This window comes from Grampus griseus (genome assembly GCF_964374135.1).
Source record: "Grampus griseus genome assembly, chromosome: 5".
In the NCBI taxonomy this organism is placed as follows: Eukaryota; Metazoa; Chordata; class Mammalia; order Artiodactyla; family Delphinidae; genus Grampus; species Grampus griseus.
This window is the reverse complement of record NC_138998.1, coordinates 69,893,902-69,915,590: the sequence shown is the minus strand read 5'-3', so window position 1 is coordinate 69,915,590 and position 21,689 is coordinate 69,893,902. Positions and strand designations below refer to the sequence as shown.

At 51.1% G+C, this 21,689-nt stretch overlaps 1 protein-coding gene across 1 annotated transcript; it reads left to right on the top strand.

Annotated features, from left to right (window-relative positions):
• Positions 1–15,143: 15,143 nt before the first annotated feature.
• LRRC15 (leucine rich repeat containing 15) lies at positions 15,144–16,856 on the top strand (the record flags this gene model as incomplete). Its single annotated transcript, XM_082655057.1, has 1 exon — positions 15,144–16,856. The coding sequence occupies one exon, from the start codon at positions 15,144–15,146 to the stop codon at positions 16,854–16,856; it is 1,713 nt and encodes a 570-aa protein (XP_082511183.1).
• Positions 16,857–21,689: the final 4,833 nt, after the last annotated feature.

The following is a 21,689-nucleotide window of genomic DNA, read 5'->3' as shown; positions in this document are numbered from 1 at the left end:
CCCATGCACAGCACATGCACTGACATGCTATCTCACGGAGTCGCCCGCTGCCTCTCCCTCTCATCCTTCAGGTGTAGAGCCTGCTTTAATCAGTGAGGTTCTTGGACTCCAGATTAACACCATTTCTGGACAATGCCCTCATCTATGGCTCCTTAGACCTCCATCAGCATCCAGACCCTTTCCTGAGCTCAGACCCTGATTTCAGACTCCGCTGGACAGTCTACATTATGGTCCCATGAGGCTCAAATGCAGCCTGTCCAGGTGAGTCTGCCATCGTGCTCCCAACGCCCTCCCCTGTGTCTTCTCCCCCTCCTAATGGTACGCACCATGCTGAAAACCTGGTTGCTTTCCTTCATGAGTTTTTTCTCTTTCATCACCTGTGGCGTGGACTGCTAAGAGCCCCCCAGTGACTGTGCACACCTACTTTCGTAGTTATAAGTGGTTTACTTTTGTACATGGCGTTCAGCTCAAGACTACATTTCCCTTGCAGGAAGGGGCAGCCATACGACTAAGTTCTGACCGATAGAAAGTGAACAGAAGTGATATATGTATAGCTCCTAGATCATGCCTTGAAAAAGAAGGACTGAGCCCTTCCTCCTTTCCTTTGGCTGGAATATGAATGTGAAGGCAGGAGATGGAGCAGCTATTTCAGCCATGAGATGGCAACCATGGATTGAGATGGCAGAGCAATTAGATAGATGGGATCTCAGTCCCTGCTATACCACCCTTCCAGCTCTAGATGGAAAATAAACCTTCATCTTATTTAAGCTCTTGCTTTTTGGGGCTCACTTTGTTGTGACCTAACCCATATAGTGACAGCCCCATTGTGTTACCCCACTTACCAGTGTAATCAATCCATCACCATGTTTTACCAGTTTTACTCCTTACATAACTTATGATGCAGTCTCCTCTTTCAGTCCTCACTGTCTGGTCCTAGCTCAGGCTTTCATCATCTCCCATCTGAGCTATTGCTATACTTTTTTTATTAGGTCTCCGTACCCACACCTCCTCCTCCCAAGCAGTCCATCTTCCGTACTGCTGCCAGAACCATCCATCCTCTACACCAGTGTTCCTCAACCTCAGCACTCTTGACATCTCAGCCCAGATTACTCTTTGTTGTGGAGGGCTGTCCTGGGCACTGGAAGCTACGTAGCAACATCTCTGGCCTGTGCTCACTTAACGCTATTTGCATTCTCCAAGTTGTGACAACCAAAAATGTCTTCAGTCATTACCAAATGTCCCCTGAGAGGGTGGCAAAATCACCCTTGGTTGAAAACCACTGCCCTACACCAACCTGACCACATCTCTCCTTGGCTGTACCCTTCCATGGCCCTTCATTGCCTGCAGAATGAATCCAGTTGGTGGGACCCTTCATACAGTACCTCCTGCATTCCCCCGGCTGGTGTTCCTGCAGAGCCCTCACACACACCCTGCCCTCTGGTTATCTGCAACTATTTGACACATGCTCGATGTGCCATGGTCCTTGGTGCCTTTTAGCTTTTGCAAATGCTACTTGTTCTTCCCAGTGTGCCCAAATGCCTGCTCATCCTACCAGGCTTAGACCAAGGATCACCTCCTTGGGGAAGCCTTCCTCCCATGGCTCAGGCGGGCTGAGCGGCTCCCTTGTGCGGCCCCGTCTCATACATGCCTTACCCTTGAATATGACTGTTCATGTGTTTGAGTCCCCTTCAGACAAATTCGCTTCTGTATACGGGCTCTGGGCTGGGCCTGACCTTTAATGAACGCTTGGCTTGCTGAGCTGGGGCTCCGAGCTGAGCAACCAGGATGGTGGAGGGAAGGAACGATATGATGTGTCCAAAGGTGCAGGAGAGGAAGGGGCTTGGAATGAGGTGAGCCTGTTCATGGATCCCAAATGTCTGAGGGGCTGGCCTGTGGGCGAGGGCAGGGACTATGGGGCCTGAAGTGGGGAAGAGAACCATCTGTAGAGGGTCCAGGGAGCCAGGATTCAGTGTAATAAAAAGAAACATTAAAAAAAATAGAATTTTGTTTTTTGTCTTAAAATAGTTGTCCTAATGATCAATTAGATGAAATTCAGGAATGTATGTTTCTTTATTTAAAATTTTTTAAAATTATAGTTGGATTTACAATATTGTATAAGTTTCAGGTGTACAGCACAGTGATTCAGTTATATACATATTCTTTTTCAGATTCTTTTCCCTTACAGGTTATTACAAAATATTAAGAATAGTTCCCTGTGCTGTATAGTAGGTCCCTGTTGGTTATCTATTTTATACATAGTAGCGTGTATATGTTAATCCCAGCCTCTTAATTTATTCCTCCCCCAACCCCCCTTTCCCGTTTGGTAACCATAAGTTTGTTTTCTGTGTTTGTGAGTCTTTCTGTTTTGGAAATAAGTTCATTTTTGTCTTGTTTTTTTTTTTTTAATGAAACATAAAGCAACAGATAGTTCTAAAAAATCCTCATTCATCACTGCTCCCTACCCCCACTGCTGGAGCAGTTTCTTGTGTATCCTTCTAGATCTATTTCTGTGCATTTATATAATAGATATAGACAAAGATATACTTGTGTGTACATGTAAACACACACACACACACACACACAGATGTATAGCTGTTTGAAATTTTCTCTCACCTGCACTCTTCTCTCTTGTTCCTCCTTATCTGTGTTGGGAAAGGTTTTTTATAAAACGGAGTAAGTGGACAGAGACTTAGGTGGCAGCCACATCCCAGTCCTGTTATGAGAGGCTGTCTACGTGAGCACAAGGGATGCCTGTGTGTCTTTGAGATTCACTGCTCTGAGGAACCACCTAAAATTCCTCCTTCAGAGAACAGCTGGGGCTATGGGAATGAGCTGGGAACCACAGCCATGCATCTGGAGCTCAGGGGTGTGGCCTTCTCTGCCTCCGAGACAGCGGGGCCACTGGGAGGGGAGCAGCAGCTGAAGGCAGAACAGGGCCACCTGGGGAAGGGGAGAAGTTGGGGGACAGGCAGAGACAAGGGCCCTGGGTGCCCATCTCAGGCTGACTCCGTGGGCACTCAAAGGGCCATGCGATGGGAAAACTGAAGTTTTGTACCATCTGGCTTTTTGTGTGATCGTGATCAACACATAGAAAGAGTGCTTTCCTAAAACCAATAAGTGAGATCATATTATATATATTAGCCTGCTTAAAACATCATATACATTTTTCTTTCTCAGCAAATAAAGGTGAACCCCCTCTTTTTTTTTTTGCTGTACACGGGCCTCTCACTGTTGTGGCCTCTCCCGTTGCAGAACACAGGCTCCGGACGCGCAGGCTCAGCGGCCATGGCTCACGGACCCAGCCGCTCTGCGGCATGTGGGATCTTCCCGGACCGGGGCACGAACCCGTGTCCCCTGCATCGGCAGGCGGACTCTCAACCACTGCGCCACCAGAGAAGCCCCCTCCTCTTTTAAATTAGCTACTTGGTATGGGTTTTCACGATGCAGGGAATCATTGTGTTATGGACGACATCTGCATTGTTTACAAAGATCTGTTATTGCCAACAATGCTTGAACATATAGCTTCATGCCCACATGATCCTGTCAGTGAATGTGGCAATGACGCTGGTTTACATGTTTTGAATTTTGATATCTACTGCTCCACCAATTTATATTCCCGTTAACAGTGCGTGAGACCACCAGCATCCTTTCCGAGCCTGGGTGTCTCCATGTTTTTTATTCTGCCCATCTACCAGAGGACCTCATGGTGCAGTACTGACAGCCCCATCCTGGAAGTAGACCAAGCGGGTCATAACTTCACCTCTTGAGGGTGAGGTGGAGGGGCTTCCTCCCCAGTGGGGAGGCTGGATGGTATGGTTTACAGTTCCCTGGATTCTGTGCTCATTCACCAAACTAGAGAAACATGTGTGGGTGGGAGTGCTGAGTTCTCTGAACCCCGAGGCAACCTGGTCCTTCTGGTACTCCCAGAGGGGCTGGAAGGTGACCCCTGAGGTTTATAGGACCTACAGGTAGTGAATCAGCCTTTTACTTTCACCAATAATAGATTTCACTTCTGGGGACTGAGTGGGGTCATTTTGCTTTCTCTGTAGCAGAGAGTATGCTTCTCCGTGAAAGAGAGGGGCTCAGTGAGCGGAAGCTCTGAGGTCCTATAGCTGGATCCCGACAAACACTCTTTTTTATTTTTTTAATTGAACTATAGTTGATTTACAATGTTGTGTTACTTTCAATTGTATATAGCAAAGTGATTCAGTTATACACATATGTATGTATATATCTATATTCTCTTTTTTTCAATTCTTTTCCATTATCGGTTAGTACAAGATATTAAATTTAGTTCCCTGTGCTATACAATAAATCTTTACACTCTTAATCTGGGAAATGGACCTTCCTTGCACAGCCTGGTTACTTGTATTGAAACCCGTGTCTTTTCATGAGGACCAAAGAAAATGATAGAAGTGCTTTGAAAACTGCAAGCACCCAAGGGTCCTCCATGAGACCTGGAAACCCTGTGTTACTGCACCTCCGGCAGCGTGGCTCTGACTGTGCCTCTCGCCTCCTCCAAAACCTTCGGTGACTCCGTCCTGCCTGCAGAGAGACATCCGACTCCTCAGGGAGGCATCCCAGCCCTCCCAGCTGGGTCTGTCACCCACCCTGGGCTCTAGCCACACACAGTGTTTGGTTGTGAGCTCTCTTGCCTTCTTGCTCTGACTCCGTGATTTTCCTTAACTCCCCCCCTCATTTCCAGATCCTGTTCATCTTTTTTTTTTTTTAATTTAAAAAATTTCTTTCTTTCTTTCTTTTGGCTGTGCCACGTGGCTTGCAGGATCTTATTTCCCCAACCAAGGATTGAACCTGGGCCACGGCAGTGAGAGTGCCCAGTCCTAACCACTGGACCGCCAGGGAATTCCCCCTGCTCATCTTTTCAAGCCAGCTTTTACATGAAACTCAAGCCCTATCCCTTCAAATGCACCCACAGGTATCAACCTTACCTCAAGGAAGCTTCTGTCAGTGACTTCACTCCCCTCATCCCCGCCTAATCCTTCCTCTCCACCAATCCCAACACAACCGCACTTCTATCTACAGTATTATGTGTGTCTGAGCGCACAGTGTGGTGGAAATAGCATACAATCCACAGTCTAAGATTTGAATCCTAGTTCTGCCACTTAGTGTGTGATCTTGGGGAAATTAGTTAACTGCCCAGGGCCTCAGTTATTCTATCTGTAAAGTGGGGGCAATTACTCCCACTCGCAGGATTATTTGGTAATCAGTGGTTCTCAGTTGTGTGTGTGTGTGTGTGTGTGTGTGTGCTGACTCCCCAGGAGATATTTGGCCCTGTGTAGAGACATTTTTGGTTGTCACAACTTGGGAGGGATGCTACTGGCATCTAGTGGGTAGAGGCCAGGGATGCTCTAAGTATCCTATGACATATAGGACAGCTCCCTACGACAAAGAATCCTTTGGCCCAAAATGTCAATAGTGGTGAGGCTGAGAAAGCCGGCGTAGATGATGGAAAGTAATAAGGTGCTCTGGGCTTTCTGGCTCACAGTAGGTGCTTCCTGAACAGCCTTTCTTTCTTCCTGCCCACTGAGTGTCAGCTCTTTATGGGCAGGAAACGTGTCTGATTCATCCCTGTGTTGTCTGGAGCTCCCAGCATAAGGCCTGGCACAGGGCGGCTGAATGTCAGGATTGGGAAGGAAGGAAAGAAGGTAAAGAGGGAATATTCTTATTCTTGCAGGCTCTATGGAAAGGCAGTTGAAGACCCGAATGTGGGGATATGAAGGCTCCAGGGGAGTAAGAGGGAGGGAGTTTTCCACGTGGACTATTATTTGGAAGGAAGGCTGGTGGCTGAAGAGATGGGCTGGGTGCTGTGTGGAGACCCCCTCCAAGTACCCTGCCCCTTTTGGGCCAGCATCACTTAATGGACAGGGCACTTTTTGTTTCTGCCTCTGAATCATGGGGCCACGGTGAGGAGGAATGTGGCATGATTCAGGCTGAAGGGCTTGACCATGGCAAGCTCCCCAAATGACTATTTCAGTAATAACACTACGCACTTTTATGTTTTCCTTTCATCACAGCTCTCAAAGCACAGTGCCAACGTTAATTAAGGCTTTCAGCATGGCATGAGGCACTGTGTGTAAATGTTACTCTCCCCACTTGGCTGAGGGTAAACCGAGCCAGGGGAGGGCAGGTGGCTCAATCCAGTGTGGCTCATACCTTGTTGAGGCTCCACCTTGGAGAAGTTGGGGTTTAACAGCCTCCCTGCCTCTCCAACTATGACTTCTTTCTCTCCTTCCCAGGCCCTCTTGGTGATACCATGAGTAGAAATGGTTTCTCATTTCCCACTGGGGCAGCAGGATGACAGCTCCAATGCAGAGGTGCAGGGCATAGGGGGCTCCTCATTCAGATATATCCCTTCACTGCCATGTGTCACCACTTCTGGTTGGGGGGGGCAGTGAGGGGACAGAGGATGATGTCAGAAGGCAATCGAAACATTGTGGTTTTTTGGGGGGTTTTTTTGTTTTGTTTTTTTTTGTGGTACGGGGGCCTCTCACTGTTGTGGCCTCTCCTGTTGAGGACCACAGGCTCCGGACGCGCAGGCTCAGCGGCCATGGCTCACAGGCCCAGCCGCTCCGCGGCATGTGGGATCCTCCCGGACCGGGGCACGTACCCGTGTCCCCTGCATCGGCAGGCGGACTCCCAACCACTGGGCCACTGGAGAAGCCCGAAACATTGTTTTTACGGACTTCCCTGGCAGTCCAGTGGTTAAAACTCCAGGTTTCCTCTGGAGGGGGCACAGGTTTGATCCCTGGTGGTGGAACTAAGATCCCACATGCCCCGTGGCAGGGCCAAAAAATTAAAAAATAAATGAAGAAAAGAAAAGAAACATTGTTTTTAGGAGGGACACTGGGGGTAACTTTAACTTTCCTCGGAATTTTTCCAAAACCTTAACAACAGGTGAATCGGGTTAAGCAAAAAAGAGAGTTCCTTGTATTGTTCCTGCAAATGTTCTTTAAATTTGAAATTACTTCCGAATAGAAAGTTTAAAAGGAAAAGAACGGATATCTTTTCTAGAACCGCAGCGGCCAATGCAGCAGAATCTCCAAAAGAAACACTGGAGGAAAAGAGACAAGAGGAAAATGTGTTCTTAAAAAAGAAAAACAAAATCCAAAACACTGGCAGAAGGAAACTCCTTCCGCTGAGCGCACAGGCTTGCCTCCTTGGGTGACACCGCACCTCTCTGTCCTCGCACGTCGGGGTGCTGCAGTGGCGCGCGTGCCCCTCCCCGCCACCGCGCCGACACTGCCCCTGGCGGTGACTCACGCCGGGCATCCTTTAAATACGGGGAGGGACCGGCGAGCCGCACTCCTGCAGCAGCAGTGAGCCGTCCCACGTCCTCCTCTCTGGCTCCCTCTGGTTGACGGCCGCCGGGCGGGCTCTGAGCTGCTGGTAAGTAGGAGGGCTGGCTTCCTGACTCCTCCCTCCCTCCCACCGGCCTGGAAGGACCCGGCTAGCCTCCCCCTCCTTTTTTGCTGACCCCGCTCCCCGGGGAAGAGCGTCCAGAAGGGGCAGGGCTGGCGCGGTGCCTGGGGATGCTCTCAGAACGCGGCCGGTGGAGCCTGCGCTGGAGGGGCACGTGGCCGAACCCAGGTGCCTGGGGCCACAGCCCCTCTCTGCGGATCCCTGACCAGCCTCTTACTCTTTTTGTCCCGACCCGTCCTGGATGTCGACCTGGGACACTGAGAAGATGTTTTAGACCGGCAAAAAGTTGACTTTGAAAGTTGACTTTCAAATTATCACACCAGTTACCCATCGAGCTTACCTCTTACGGGATACTAGCTCCACTGGGAGAAGAGTTTCTCTTTTTAAGATCCAGGTTATTTGAACCCAAGTCCTCTTCCCCAGCACTTACTATGGTGGCCACCAGCGGCCTGTTCTGTATTTGGGTCTGTTGAGGACCAATGGGGGTATCCCAAGTGACAGAGCTGTCCTCTTTTCATAGACTGACTTCTAGTTGCTACAAAAGTGGCTTCAGCAGATGTGCTGGCGCCTGGTTTGGATTTCCAATTTGGAATTCGGCTGTGGACTCAGGGTTGTTCCAGATTCTAAGTTTGTGTGTGGCTTAGGCGACTCCATCATTCTGGCGGCTTTCCCCTCTTGCCTTGGCCACTAACGGCTTTGGGAAGGGAGAGTCAGGGCTGGAGATGGATTTGTGATGAAACTGGTTTGCATTTAAAATTGTGACTGTTGAACCTTTACCAGATTCTCTGCTCAAATGTAGAGGCAGGAGCGGGGCCAAGGAACCACCTGTGGAAAACCAGGACTTTTCTAGAGCTTCCCACCGTGCCAAGTGTGAGAGAGCCAGTCTACCTCCAGGGCCAAGTGTGTGACCTCAGGGCAGGTTGCGACTCTCTCTTGGATGACACGTCACTCAGGCTGAAGGTGCTGGATGCCTGTCTGTCACGCTCTGGCTTCTCCTTCAGGATTATATCACCATATCAACCAGTGCTGGTGCCACTGGCTCTGTAATTTAGAAATTCTCTAATGGCTGTCACTTCTTATACTCTGAATCGATTGAACATCTGGGGTATGTTCAGGGCCAGACAGTCCTATTTGCCTGTGGTCTTGAGTCAGCTGGGCGGGCTCTGCAGGGATGAGACAAGAATGTGAGAGAGGTCGGGGTGCGGGGAAGGGTTCTGAACAGAAGCTGCAGCAAGTCAGGGCACGGAAAGGCTCTCCCAGGGCTGGGGACACTACCTGGGCTTGCTCAGTAAATGGAGGGGGGTGGGCTGCCACTGGAAGTAGGTCCAGATGTGGAGAAATAAGGAGAGCTGGGAGAGAAGCTGTCCCTGCTCGGTCCTGCCAGCAAACACTCCCACGGCTGTGACTACACGTGGCAGTTTGCCTCCCTAAATCCTGACCGCGAAAGACTGACAGCAGCTTCTGGTTTCACTGCCTCCCTGGGCTTTGGGGACACAGGATTTAGAAACTTCTGTCAAGATGCTTTGATGAGGGACTGGTCCATTTTATCTAAGTTGGGCCCCCCAGGTGTTACCCTGAGAAGGGGGCTGTAGCCCATGGCTTTTAAAATAAAAGCCCCGAGTGGAAGCGTCTCCCTGCTCGGCTGGCGAGTTTGTCGGTATGTCCTGCCACTTCTGCCAAGCTAATTCCAGCCCTGCTCTGGCCTCTGCCAGAAGCCCTACCTCCCCTAACCCCAGGGCTGGAAAGGACTTGTTTCCTCGTACTCATTTCCTTTTCTAAACGAACGGACTGAACTTTGACCTTGATGGGCCATGAGAGATGGGGTCGGTGACTGAGGCAGGTGGAGGATGAGGGTGCGGCTGCTCTTCCCTTGGGGCTCCAGGATGTGTTTGGGGTGGAGCCCTGAGCCGGGCTGTGTGTTGAGACGATGGGATCACCCCCTTCTGGTTGAACAACCTCTTCTGTTCTTCCATCCACTCCTCCAAGCCACTCAGGTGAAACTGAGCAAACACGAGCATCAGAGCAGCCTTGAGGAAGAACATCTCTCAAACCATGCAGCCTGGGAGTTGGGAGAGGCACTTGACCTTGACTCATCACGCTGGGCAGCTGGAGGGTAGATTGTAGATGAGCCTGAGATCATTTTAGAATGGAGGGAGAGAAGCCACCTCTTCCCCGAATCCAGGCACAGCTGGACACGTGGTTGATGAGGTCCTAAAGCCTCATGATAAGGTTCAGGGGGACCACCAAGCTCTATGGTTAGTTAGAGTCCTGATCTGGGTGTCTGGAATCTTCCACTGACTGTGTGAGCCCAGGCAAGGCTCCTACTTCCTCTGGGCCCCTTAGTTTTCCCATCTACAAAATGACCAGATGGTTTGACCAGATGGGCTCAAAAGGCCTTGGCATCTCTGATGCCCTGGGCTCTAAGTGCTGCTTCTGGGAGCAGCCTCTACTGCTGGGTTCAACTTAGCTCAGACCCCGGATTTCTGACAGGGATGGAGAAAGGGCCACTGAAGGACGTATCGATAGAGGGGGCTGGACCTGTCTATGGCCTGACTTTTAGCCTCCTCAATCCAGGGTTCAATCTCTCTGTCTTGGCAGTAAATGACATAGGTCAGGAGCATGGGGTCCCAGCTGGTCTAGGCCTCCAGTGGTGCTTCCGAGTGTGGGCTGTGGACCCCTGCATCAGAGTCACTTGGGGCGTTTGTTAAATGTGCAGGGTCCTGGGCTGTTCCCCCTGCCTCCCGGACCTAGGGATCAGGAGCTCTGTGGGTCGAGCCTCCAGAGATTCTGACTTTACTCAACAAGATGAACAATAATTGTAAGTAACATTTATCGGGTACTCATTTTGGGCCAAGAGCAAGCCTAAGGGCTTCACATGCATTAATTTGTGCAGTCCTCATCACTGCAGTGCTGTGAGTTCGGTTCTATCAAGCGAGTTTCCCAGGCACTTCCAGGCGACATTTACGTACTGATCTGGGGAACACAGTGGTTACCCCCTTCAAGCGAGACGTGGAGGTCAGGATACAGTGAGCCTCTCATTCAGACAGTGGCTTCAGACCCGCTGGACCGCGCAGAGAGGAGCGCCTTGGTTGGGGCTGACGCCAGCTGTGTGCAGGGGAGACAACACAGCCCCAGGCCTGGCATCTCCCTCGGAGGACGGGGCCACGTCTCAACGCTGATGAGGCCATGTTTTGGGAGATCTCTGTGCGGGGAGGGCACAGGCCACGGAGGGAGATTTCCTGTCTGGGCTTCAGTTTCCCCAGGTGTGCTGGGAGGGGGCCTCCCTAAGGCCCCCCTCTCAGCTCGCTGATCCATGAAATGGCTCTTGGCCGTGTGAAGATGCGCCAGTTAACAAGTGGGATTGGCCTGCCTGGAAAACTTTGGAAGCAAGATGGGCCTGAAAAGATGGATGCAACGTCCTCAAGCCTCCGTGTGAAGGTGGCACTGCTGGTGGCTCCACGTGACCTATAGGGGGTGGTGGGAATGGCGGGGCTTCAGGCCAAATCTCCTTTCTGTCTCTGGTAAGATATCAGAGCCGCCAAGGGCCCCTGGGAGTCTTTGCAATAGGGGAAACTGAGGTCTGGAGAATTTACCTAACCTCACACTCCAACTTAGAGTTAAGACAGAGTAGCACATCCGTCTCTGAGGTTCTTTCCAAAAGCTTTGCTCCATGGCATTGAAATAAGAAGGCGTCTCCTCGGAGGGAACCTCGTGTTTCAGGAATGTGATGATGGTATTAAACCCAAAAGTCCCAACCCACCAACCAACAAAGCTCAGGGCTTCGAGGCTAATTACGTGTTTGCCCATGAGTCATAGAGGCTGTTTTTGCTGAAGAGACCAGAGCCAGAGCGCCTGGTCCAAGCGCTTCCACTCCTGGGGAGGGACCACGTCAGAGTGCCCAGGTGAGCTGTCTGTCTGTCCTTCTGTGTGTCTGCGGGCTCAGTGAATTCCCTGGGCCAGCGACAGACGCCAGGCTGCTCCCCCTCCCAAGACAGGGGCTGGACCAAGTCGCTGCAGTGACTAAGGACGCATTTGGCTGCCTGGAGGAGGAGGGTGTAATTAGGGCAGCTTTGTGGGCCTTTAACTGTCATGGCTGCCAAGCGGTACAGGGCAGCGTGGACTATTAGTCCACTGTGTGCTGGGCTCCTGAGGGCCTCAGGCTGCCGTGGACGCCGGCCACACTTGCTGGAAATCCAAGGGCCCGGCTGGTTATCCAGCCTGCTCCTGCGGCCCCTCCCTCCCCTGAGGGCTCTGCAGCTGGGTTTGGGGTAGGCTCCCTGGAGGTCCTTTGCAGCAGTCAGTGCCAGCCGTGGAGGTAACAAGTGCTGGAAAGTAGGAAAGCAGTGCATGTGGTGCTGGAGTGGGCTCTGCAGACACGAGGATTTATAAAAGGGAAAATCTGCAAATTCTTGCAATATTCGTTAAGCTGAGTGTGGTTCGTTTTAAACAGCAGTGGCTCTGTTGCCATAAGGGAGTTGTTCCCATAAGGGAGTTATCTTTTTCCTCCTCTTCCCAAGATGTGAGGCACCACCCCTGGCCGTGGGCCCTTCCTGGGGCTGCCTTGATGCCCCCTCCCCAGCTGGGGAGTGCAAGCTCAGAGAGGTCTGAGACGGGTCTTCAGAGGGTTCTTGGCCCACACCCTCATTTATGGATGGGGAAACTAGACAGAGACTGCCCTGGGCTTTCCAGGTTACGGGCACTTTAATTTAGTCCCTAATACTTGTGCTGCAACACCATTTTGAAGCATCCTGGGTGTAGGAGTGTACATAGAAATTAAGCGCTAGACGGCTCATCACCAGGAGAGACGCTTCCCATTTTGTAAGTCAGTCCAGTGGGTAGATCTCTCTCACACATATATCAAGGGGATGGGCAAACACCCACAACTGTCTGCGTGGACCCCCTGGAAGCACAGGCACAATTGTCCTGGTTGATGCCTCTCATATCCTTGCCCTGGGACTCAGCCTTAGAATCCTAAAGTCTTGGTGATGGACAGCTGTCATCTAGTCCAATACTCTACCAGGTGTAGAATCTTCTCTCCAGGTTCCTTACCATGTTTCTGCTTAGTTTCTGCTTGAACACTTTCAGGGATGGGGAGCTTACTGCCTTATGAGGTTGTCCATTCTGGTTCAGACAAGCTGTCTTCGGTGAAGAACTAAAATGCATGTGACCCCATAGCTTCTGTGTACTAGTTTCGACCTCGAGAGCCACACTGAGGCTGTTTGCTTTATCCCAGGGCAGCCCTTCACGAACACTAAGAAAGTGCTTGCAGGCTCATCACATCTTCTCTTCTTTCTGCTATTCATCCACAGTTCCTTCAATGGATGCTCAGATGTTCTGGTTTCTGCATCCCCTCACCATCCTCTTACCGTTCTCTAGAAGGCCTTCAATAGACCAGTTTGTCTTTGGCCTTTTTGAAGTTCAGGGTGAAACTGAGAACAGCATTATAGGTGTGGACTGATGAGGGTGGTGTAAAGCAAGACTATCACCTCCTTTGTTCCATACTTAATACTTCTATTAATGCAGCCTAAGATCACATTAGCTTTTGTGAGCAGTCTTCTTTCTCCGCTACCATCAGTAAAACGCCCTCACACCTAAGGGTGGATGTTAAGTCACTTTTTCAGTGCCTCCTTTCTAAGCTGTTCATTTTCTGCTCTCAGGTTCTGGATCCCACATTTATCTATACAAGTTCATTCTTTTAGACGTGTCCATAGCTTAATCTGGTCCCCTTCCTTTGAATCTAGCCTCCATTGTCAAGTTGTTGTTTTTCTTTCATTTCTCCACAGTTCTACATACTTATTTGAGTCTTGATGGAAAGTACAGCAGGTCAGGGCTTGGATGGGCTGTAACTAGGGCAACAATCAAGGCCTGGGTGGGTGGGGGATGAACTTGGGTTCTGTCCTCAGAGTAAGCTTGTTGGGAGCAGGGGAGGGGTGCATTGAGTTGAGGCCAGGTGGGGAAGCCTGGATTATTCTGAGTTATGGGCCAGACTCAGGACTCCATGAGTTCAGGGGAACAAAGAAAGGCCAGAGAATTACCTTCTCCACCCAGCCAGTTTATGCCTTATAGGCCATCATTTGAAATTCCTTCTTCTGACTCAGGACTTTTGCTCATTAAAAGGACAGGCACTGCAGTAACACTCATGGTTCTCATCCAGGAATCTGGAGATGCTGGCTTTAAGCTCTGAGCCTCAGTTTCCCAGCTTCCTGCATTCCCCCAAAATGATGGGCATGCATGATCAGCAGGGCTTAACCCTTTGGGAGTTAGAGACCCCTTTGAATCTCAGATGGAAGTTACAGGTGTCCTACACACACACAGAAATCTATAGTCCCTTGACTAAGAATGCCAAGATTAAAAGCACCTTGAGGCCTTCCTGCCTCCAAGAGTCTGCAAGGGCCATTGTAGGGGAGCTTGGCACATGCTCACACGTTTGCACAGAACACACCCTCACAGCCTTTCTTCAATTTGCTCCTCATGGCGGCCTCAGGAGGGGGCAGAGGTTATCACTGTCACTTAACAGATGAGGAAGCTGAGCCTGGAGGCCTCAAGCTTCATTCGAGTCAAACAGCTAATCTGTGGTCCTTAAATATTCATGTAGGGCCCAGTTCCCATGCCCCCCATCTCCACTTTCTGTTTGTATAGACCTGATCTCAAACACCAAACGTTCCATGACTTTGACTCCATTCCCAGATCAGCACCATGTCTGCGGGAGCGTCTGGGCCTACCCTAAGTTTTCTGGGACTTACTCAAGGCCATCCAATGTTTCTTCTGGAAACTGGGACTGGTACCCAGAAGGCAGACCCCAGACGTCGGTCGACCCACAGCAGCCCCTTCCGGAGAGACAGGAAGTGGTGTGGATAGTTTCCTTTTATTGGGAAGGTGGTTTGGATTAAACCTAGATGAAGCCCCTGTGAAAGGGTTAACACAGGGGCAGGTTGGTGGTGGTGGTGATGGGGCAGTGCTGGTCGCTGTGCGGCGGGGCCCAGGGAGACGGAAGGCTGAGCTTCCCTGCAGTATTTTCCACCAGATCGCAGTGTGGTCCTGCTCTGCTGGCTGCTGCTGCTTCTCCCCACAGGTGTTCATATCTGTGGCCTCAGCATCTTCCCCCAGGTTCAGGCCCTGTTTATTTAATCTCGTGTCCTATCTGTTCCTCCTGAGGAAGCCACGTTCAACTAGCAAGTCCAGGTGCTCTGAGAGACACAGAGGTGGATAAGATACTGCTCCTGACTTAAGGAGCTCATAGGGACGGGACACAAACATCCCTGCCCTTGCAAAACCTATTGACTAGTGAAGGAGACAGACGGGGACACAGTGAATGCCATGTGTGGCTGCTATGGCTTAGGCCGTAATGGAAGTTGGGAAAATCGCCTGCACGGGAGGGTAACTAAAGCTGACTCATGGAATCCTGGAAAGCTTCCTGGAGGTGACTGCCTGTGAGCTAGACTTAGAAGTGTGGGGGAGATTTGGATGAGGATGAAGAGCCCTCCAAGTGGGGCGAATGGCTTGGGCAAAGGCATGGAAATAGGAAGGCCTGGGGGAAGACGAAGAGGCTGCAGACCAGACCACAGGTAGCATGAGATGCGTATGTGGTGATGGGGTTCAAAGGCAAGCCAGCGTTTGGCACCCAAGGTTGACGTTGGCTTAAAAACAGCTGAAGCGTCAGTGAGGCAGTCCTGACTCGTGCCCTTTCTCTCCTTGCAGAGGCCATGCCACTGAAACATTATCTCCTTTTGCTGGTGGGCTGCCACGCCTGGGCTGTGGGCTGGGCCAACCATGGCTGCCCTAGAGAGTGCACCTGCTCCAGGGCCTCCCAGGTGGAGTGCACGGGGGCGCACATCGTGGTGGTACCCACCCCGCTGCCCTGGAACGCCATGAGCCTGCAGATCCTCAACACGCACATCACTGAACTCAACGAATCCCCGTTCCTCAACGTCTCGGCCCTGATCGCCCTGCGGATTGAGAAGAATGAGCTGTCCCACATCGCGCCCAGTGCCTTCCATAACCTGGGCTCACTGCGCTACCTCAGCCTCGCCAACAACAAGCTTCAGGTTCTGCCCGTCAGCGTCTTCCAGGGCCTGGACAACCTAGAGTCGCTCCTCTTGTCCAGCAACCAGCTGGTGCAGATCCAGCCGACTCACTTTGCCCACTTCAGCAACCTCAAGGAGCTGCAGCTGCACGGCAACCACCTGGAGTTTATCCCCGACGGGGTCTTCGACCACCTGGTGGGCCTCGTCAAGCTGAATCTGGGCAAGAATAGCCTCACCCACCTCTCACCCAGGGTCTTCCAGCACCTGAGCAACCTCCAGGTCCTCCGGCTGTATGAGAACAGGATTTCAGACATCCCCATGGGCTGTTTTGACGGGCTTGGCAACCTCCAGGAGCTGGCCCTGCAGCAGAACCAGATTAGTACGCTGTCTCCTGGCCTCTTCCACAACAACCGTAACCTCCAGAAGCTCTATCTGTCCAACAACCACATCTCCCAGCTGCCCTCCGGCATCTTCATGCAGCTGCCCCAGCTCAACCGGCTCACGCTCTTCGGGAATTCCCTGAAGGAGCTCTCTCCGGGCATCTTTGGACCCATGCACAACCTGCGTGAGCTTTGGCTTTATGACAACCACATCGCCTCCCTCCCGGACAATGTCTTCAGCAGCCTCCGCCAGTTGCAGGTGCTGGTCCTCAGCCACAACCAGATCAGCTACATCTCCCCGGATGCCTTCAATGGGCTGGTAGAGGTGCGGGAGCTGTCCCTCCACACCAATGTGCTGCAGGAGCTGGACGGGAGTGTCTTCCGCACGTTGGCCAATCTGCAGAACATCTCCCTGCAGAACAACCGCCTCAGACAGCTCCCGAGCAACATCTTCGCCAACGCCAATGAACTCAGGACCATCCAGCTGCAGAACAACCAGCTAGAGAACCTGCCCTTGGGCATCTTCGATCACCTGGGGAAGCTGTGTGAGCTGCGGCTCTATGACAACCCCTGGAGGTGTGACTCAGACATCCTTCCGCTCCACAATTGGCTCCTACTCAACAAGGCCAGGCTGGGGACAGACACTCCCCCGGTGTGTTTCAGCCCAGCCAATGTCCGAGGCCAGTCCCTCATCATCATCGATGACAATGTTGTCTCCAGTGTCCAGGGTTCAGTGGTCCCCAAGGTGTCCACCCACCCAGAGACACCCAGCTACTCCGACACCACCTGCGTCTCCTCCACCACTGACTTCACCAGTCTGACCACCATCAAGACCACCAGTAGCCGTGACACGGGGGGCATGACCCAGGCCCAGAGCGGGCTGACCATTGCTGCCATTGTGATTGGCATCATCGCCCTGGCCTGCTCCTTGGCTGCCTGCATCTGCTGTTGCTTCTGCAAGAAGAGGAACCATGCAGTCCTGATGCAGATGAAGGCACCCAATGAGTGTTAAGAGAGGCAGAGGCTGGAGACAGGGCTGGGGAACCGTGGGACCCCCAGAGGATCCGGGATTTCATTGTTCTGCCTCCACCCCTGGGTCCACAGAGCCATCCCCTGCTCCCCCTCTCTCTGGTCTCCGAGAGAAAGGTGTCCCCACCTTTTCCTGACCTGCCTGGTTCTCCTATAGAAGAGGTTCTTTCAGAGCCTTCTTACAAACAGGGAGAACTAACCCACTGTGGCAAAAACCCTGCGGTGTTCCCAATTCACATCCCTGGGCTTCTCTCAAGAAAGCCCCTCCTCTAAAGCCTCACCAGCTCTCCTCCAAAAACCACCTTCCCTGCGTCTGTACCCCTGCCAACCTCTATAGACGCAGTTATTACACACCTGCCACTTTGTGGCAATGGTTCTCCACCGGGACAGCCCCGCTCCCAAGTATTATGTAAGTTGATTCCCCTTCTTCGCTCCTCTTGTTTGCGACATGGCTCTACCCTGTCCCCTCAATGAAAGGTCTCCCTTCACTTCCTACTCCTGAAGGCAAGGTGACTTCTCTCCTCGAAGAAGGCTTCAAACCATTTAGCTGATCTCTTAAGAACTGCCAAGTGCCCTGGCTTTCAGGATGGTATGCAAGAGAGAAGGGAAAAATGAGGCTGTTCAGGTCCTGGAGGCCGGACTACCCTCAGCATCTCTTGTGATTTTTATCTGGAAAAGGAAGAAAGGCACCGGTGCAACAAGTTTAGCCGCTTAGAGAATGATATTTCTGAACTGCAAACTTTGCTTTGAAAATTTCAGTCCTTTAAGGAATAAAATCATGTAGAATTTCTCACTGCCCCGCACGAAAACTTGAAAATCAGCTTATTGGTACTGGATGGAGAAAGCAATTTCGTGTCTGGGGGTCCTCGTGTTCACCCCCAGGATTTTTCTCTTTTAACTTTTTATGGAAGTGTAATATACATACAGAAAAGCATGATAGTGTATAGTTTGATGGATTTTCACAAACTTTACACACCTGTGTAACCAGCACCCAAATTAAGAAACGAGACATCGCCAGGATCCTCCATCCTGAGCTGTTACTGGAGGAGACTGGGGCCTGTGGAGGTGGCATGACCTTACCTGGGAACTGGCTCCCCATGGGTCAGGATGAGCCCCTCACTGCCCTCCCCCTGCAGCCAGCCCTTGCAAAGGCCCAGCTGCCAGGGTTGGAGGAGACGATGTAGGTACACTCTGGCCTGGACGGGAAATTGTATTAAATCCCAGACCTTGAAGCACCAGGCTTGGCCAGGTCAGAGGCATCTCAACTAGAGAGGCCCGTGCAACCACACACCCTACCCTGCCAACAAGCTGTCTGTTGCTCATTGGAGGCTCCTCTTCCTGGGCCTTTTATGGGCATGATATGCCTATATCTGTTTTTAATTTTCACTCTCCGTTTGGGAAAGTGAAATAGCTCAGAGATGAGATCCTTTAATTGGACAGCCAAGTGTAATGGAACCCAGCAATCCCTCTGGTTGTGGTAAAATTCTCCATCGACATTACAGTCAGCTAGACACTGAATTTCAGCATTCTCATACACAGCAGGCAACATGGGTACACAGATAGGTCACACTGGGTCAGGGCCCTCTGTGGAGCCTCTCCCTGCCTGTGGTCTGGTTACAAGAGTTGAGTTGTTTGGTCCAGAGTTGCAGTCACATGAATGCCTGCCCTCACCATCCTTCCTGCTACATATATGTTCACACTGGTAAAGGAAGTACACTCAGGACGATGCATGTCTTTCTCTGGACAACTGGTATACCAGTTTAGACGTAGAAACAGTGAAATGGAGAATTTCCCGTATCTGTGTCTGCCCAGGAAAGAGCTGCATCAAACATTACAGGGATTTGGAAATCTGCTCTCAATCCTGACTGGCCTTTACTAGTTCCCTCTGCCCCACAAGACAAATAAGAAATTCCCTTGGGCCTTAACAGCATGATGCTGAAAGGTCCCAACAAAATGAGTGTGTAAGAACTTGTGCATTTTGTAGCTTTTCACTCTCTGTCACAGGGAATCTGGGAGAGATGGGGCCTGTTAAGGCAAAAGACATAGTATCCCCAAGGTGAATCTGGGTCTCCAAAATGTTTTCAAATTATTTATAGCACCTGGCGGACATGTATCAAGGCTTGCCAGGGTCCAAAATGATGTGAGTCCAGAACTTGGGGCACGGGCACCATTCCACTGATGGTGGCCTGCCATATTGATCCTGGGGCCCAAAGGGGAAGCTTGGCTTGCTCGCCTCCAGACAGGAAGCATGCTTTGGCACTGCATTCCTCAAGATGCTCCTTGTAACTAGGCTCCAACGTCTCCTTGTGCAAGGGTACAAGTGAGCCAGAGATGGCAGAGAGGTGGAGAAGGAGTCCTCTTCATCCAGCGTGCCCTGCCAAGCGGAACCCAGAACACCTGGGTATTGATGGCATTGGCCATGACCTTGGAATATCTTCCTGTCTGGCCCAGGATATCACACGTGGCCTGAGGGCAGCTGTCCTCAGATGACTCCCCACAGGAGCACCCTGCGTGGGGGTGGTGGGCCCTTTGCCTGACCTTCTGAGCTTGCCTGTTCCTTTCTCCCATCAGCATGGACCGGAAGGAGCCACTGGGCCTCCTCTTCCTTGGCAGGCGTTTTGGTCTTTCTGAACCACGTTGTCCGGTCAGCGAGCTGCCAGAAAATGTGGGTGGAGTTTCCTTTCCAACAGGATGATGCATTTGCTCACTTCTTGGGGCTGGAGTGAGCTGCTTGGTCCCCCAAAAGTTGAGTTCACTTTCCCCCTTTGCTCATTGGCTTCTAGTTCCCCTTGCCAGTACTCCATTTGGAGTGGTGGGTCAATGTTGGAGGAAAGATAATAAAAGCCCATTAGAACCACTGTTTTTCAAAAATGCTTGCTGTGCATGGATACCCTTCAAAGCACCTAACAGCCATTTTCTTTTTAACCCTCACAGCACCCCTGTGCATGAGTAGTACATGTGAGAGGGTCTAAAACCACTTGTCTTCCGCAACATTATTCAGTAGGCTGTGGCTTTACCTTCTCTCTTTAAGCTTTGCACAACCAAAGAAAATGGGAGTCACCGTCCTCTTGCTCCCCATACCGTAGTCTTAGCCATTGGAACCTCACCTGGTACTGTGTGGATCCAACGCTTTGTGAATACAGGAAAAAATTAAACTCATCCACCCGTTAAAGAAAAACTGGCTTTTCTCAAGGGAACTGTTGGGCTGAGTGTATATTGTTCCTCCTCGTTAGAATTTAAAGGCAAAACACCCTTCTCAGAACTCTTCCTGGGAACCAATACAATTGTCTCAGATGTCTGTGTAGTGCAGTGATGGGAATCATTTCCAAACTCAGGAAGCTTGTGGCGAGCAGACAGCTAGAGATAACTAGATAACTAGAGTTGCTAAAGGGACACTGGAGGTAGCCCGGCCTTTAGCTATGAATCACTCAAAGAATTCAGCCTACAGATCCCACAGTCGGAACTGAATCAGGGCTGCTGGAGAGCCGGTGGTGGTCTTGGGGAGCAGGTCTTCGCTGTGGTTCAAAGAGGCATGGGGCAGACACTCCTCCAGGCCAAACTCCTCCCAGTGTGAGCTCTCTCCTTGACCTAAGGAGAGATTGTTCTCACAAACCTGTTGCCTTCGTGCTACCTTCAAAAGTAGATCAATTTCGCCTCGCTTAAAGAATCATTGCAAATAGTCCCAGGTGCTTGGTGATGCGTTTAGAGCTTTCTAGGCCCCTGAGGTTTTATAGAGTGTGAGCCCTGGTGGGCAAGGTTGGGGGTCTGTCTTTCCTGGATGCTGCTTGTAACAGATTTGGTGCGCAGAATCAGCAATAAACGGTATACACAAGACACGTGTGATACTGTGGGCGCCTTGGCTAGGGGATCTCACTGTTGATGCTACGCTTGTCACACGAATGCAAGGCTGACCTGGACAGCCCCCCACAGAGACCAATTCCAGGCTGGGAAAGGTCTTTGGAAAGTGAGTGGGGACCACAATGATGTCTATAGGTCACTGTGGCCAGAAGGGGCCTTAAGAATAGGTTCAACCCATTTTATAGATGAAGAAGGTAAGATTGGGACAGGAAATGTCCCAATCGTATTTCCCCTAGTCACCTAGGGAACTAGTGGCTGAGCTTGCAAGAAAACCAGGCTTCCAGACTCCCAGGCTGGAGTTTCTTCTATGTCTCAGAAAGGCAGTGAGGTTCACTCAGCGTTCATTAAAGTACCTGCATGTGCGCGTGCACACACACACACATACACACACACTCTTCACTTTGTTCTGAAGCCCCTGGATGAACACCTTCAGGGCTGTTCACTCTCTCCTCAAGCAACTGCTTTCATCCTTGGATATCCCGGTGGTTAAAGCTTCTCTCTCCATATTGGGCCAAAATTCACCTTCCTATATCATTTCCCCCTTTTAACTCAGAAAGGGTTTACAAACTTAAATAAGCATTAAATAAAGAAACAAACACAAAAGGACAGCAAACCCACAACCCTCTTAGAATTTCTCCTGGCACTGAGAGCCCACAGGTGCGTGTGGCCGGCTGCCCAGCTGCGGTCAGTCTGACCTTGCACCGGAGGGGATGTGAATGCGGAGCCCTCAGCCCAGAGCAACTTACTAGAAACTTTCTATGGCCTAGTGGCTGCCCTTAGGGTCCTAAAGTTGCCAAGACCATAACCTTAGCTGGATTTTGGCCCCAACCTGGATCCGTCCATGGGAACAGTTCAGGGTCATTTTGTAATCTGCAGAGGCCTTGCCTAGATTCTCTTCTGCTGTCCTGTGACCCTGGTGACATTCCGGGAACGCTCAGGCCACGTGAGGGGAGGAACC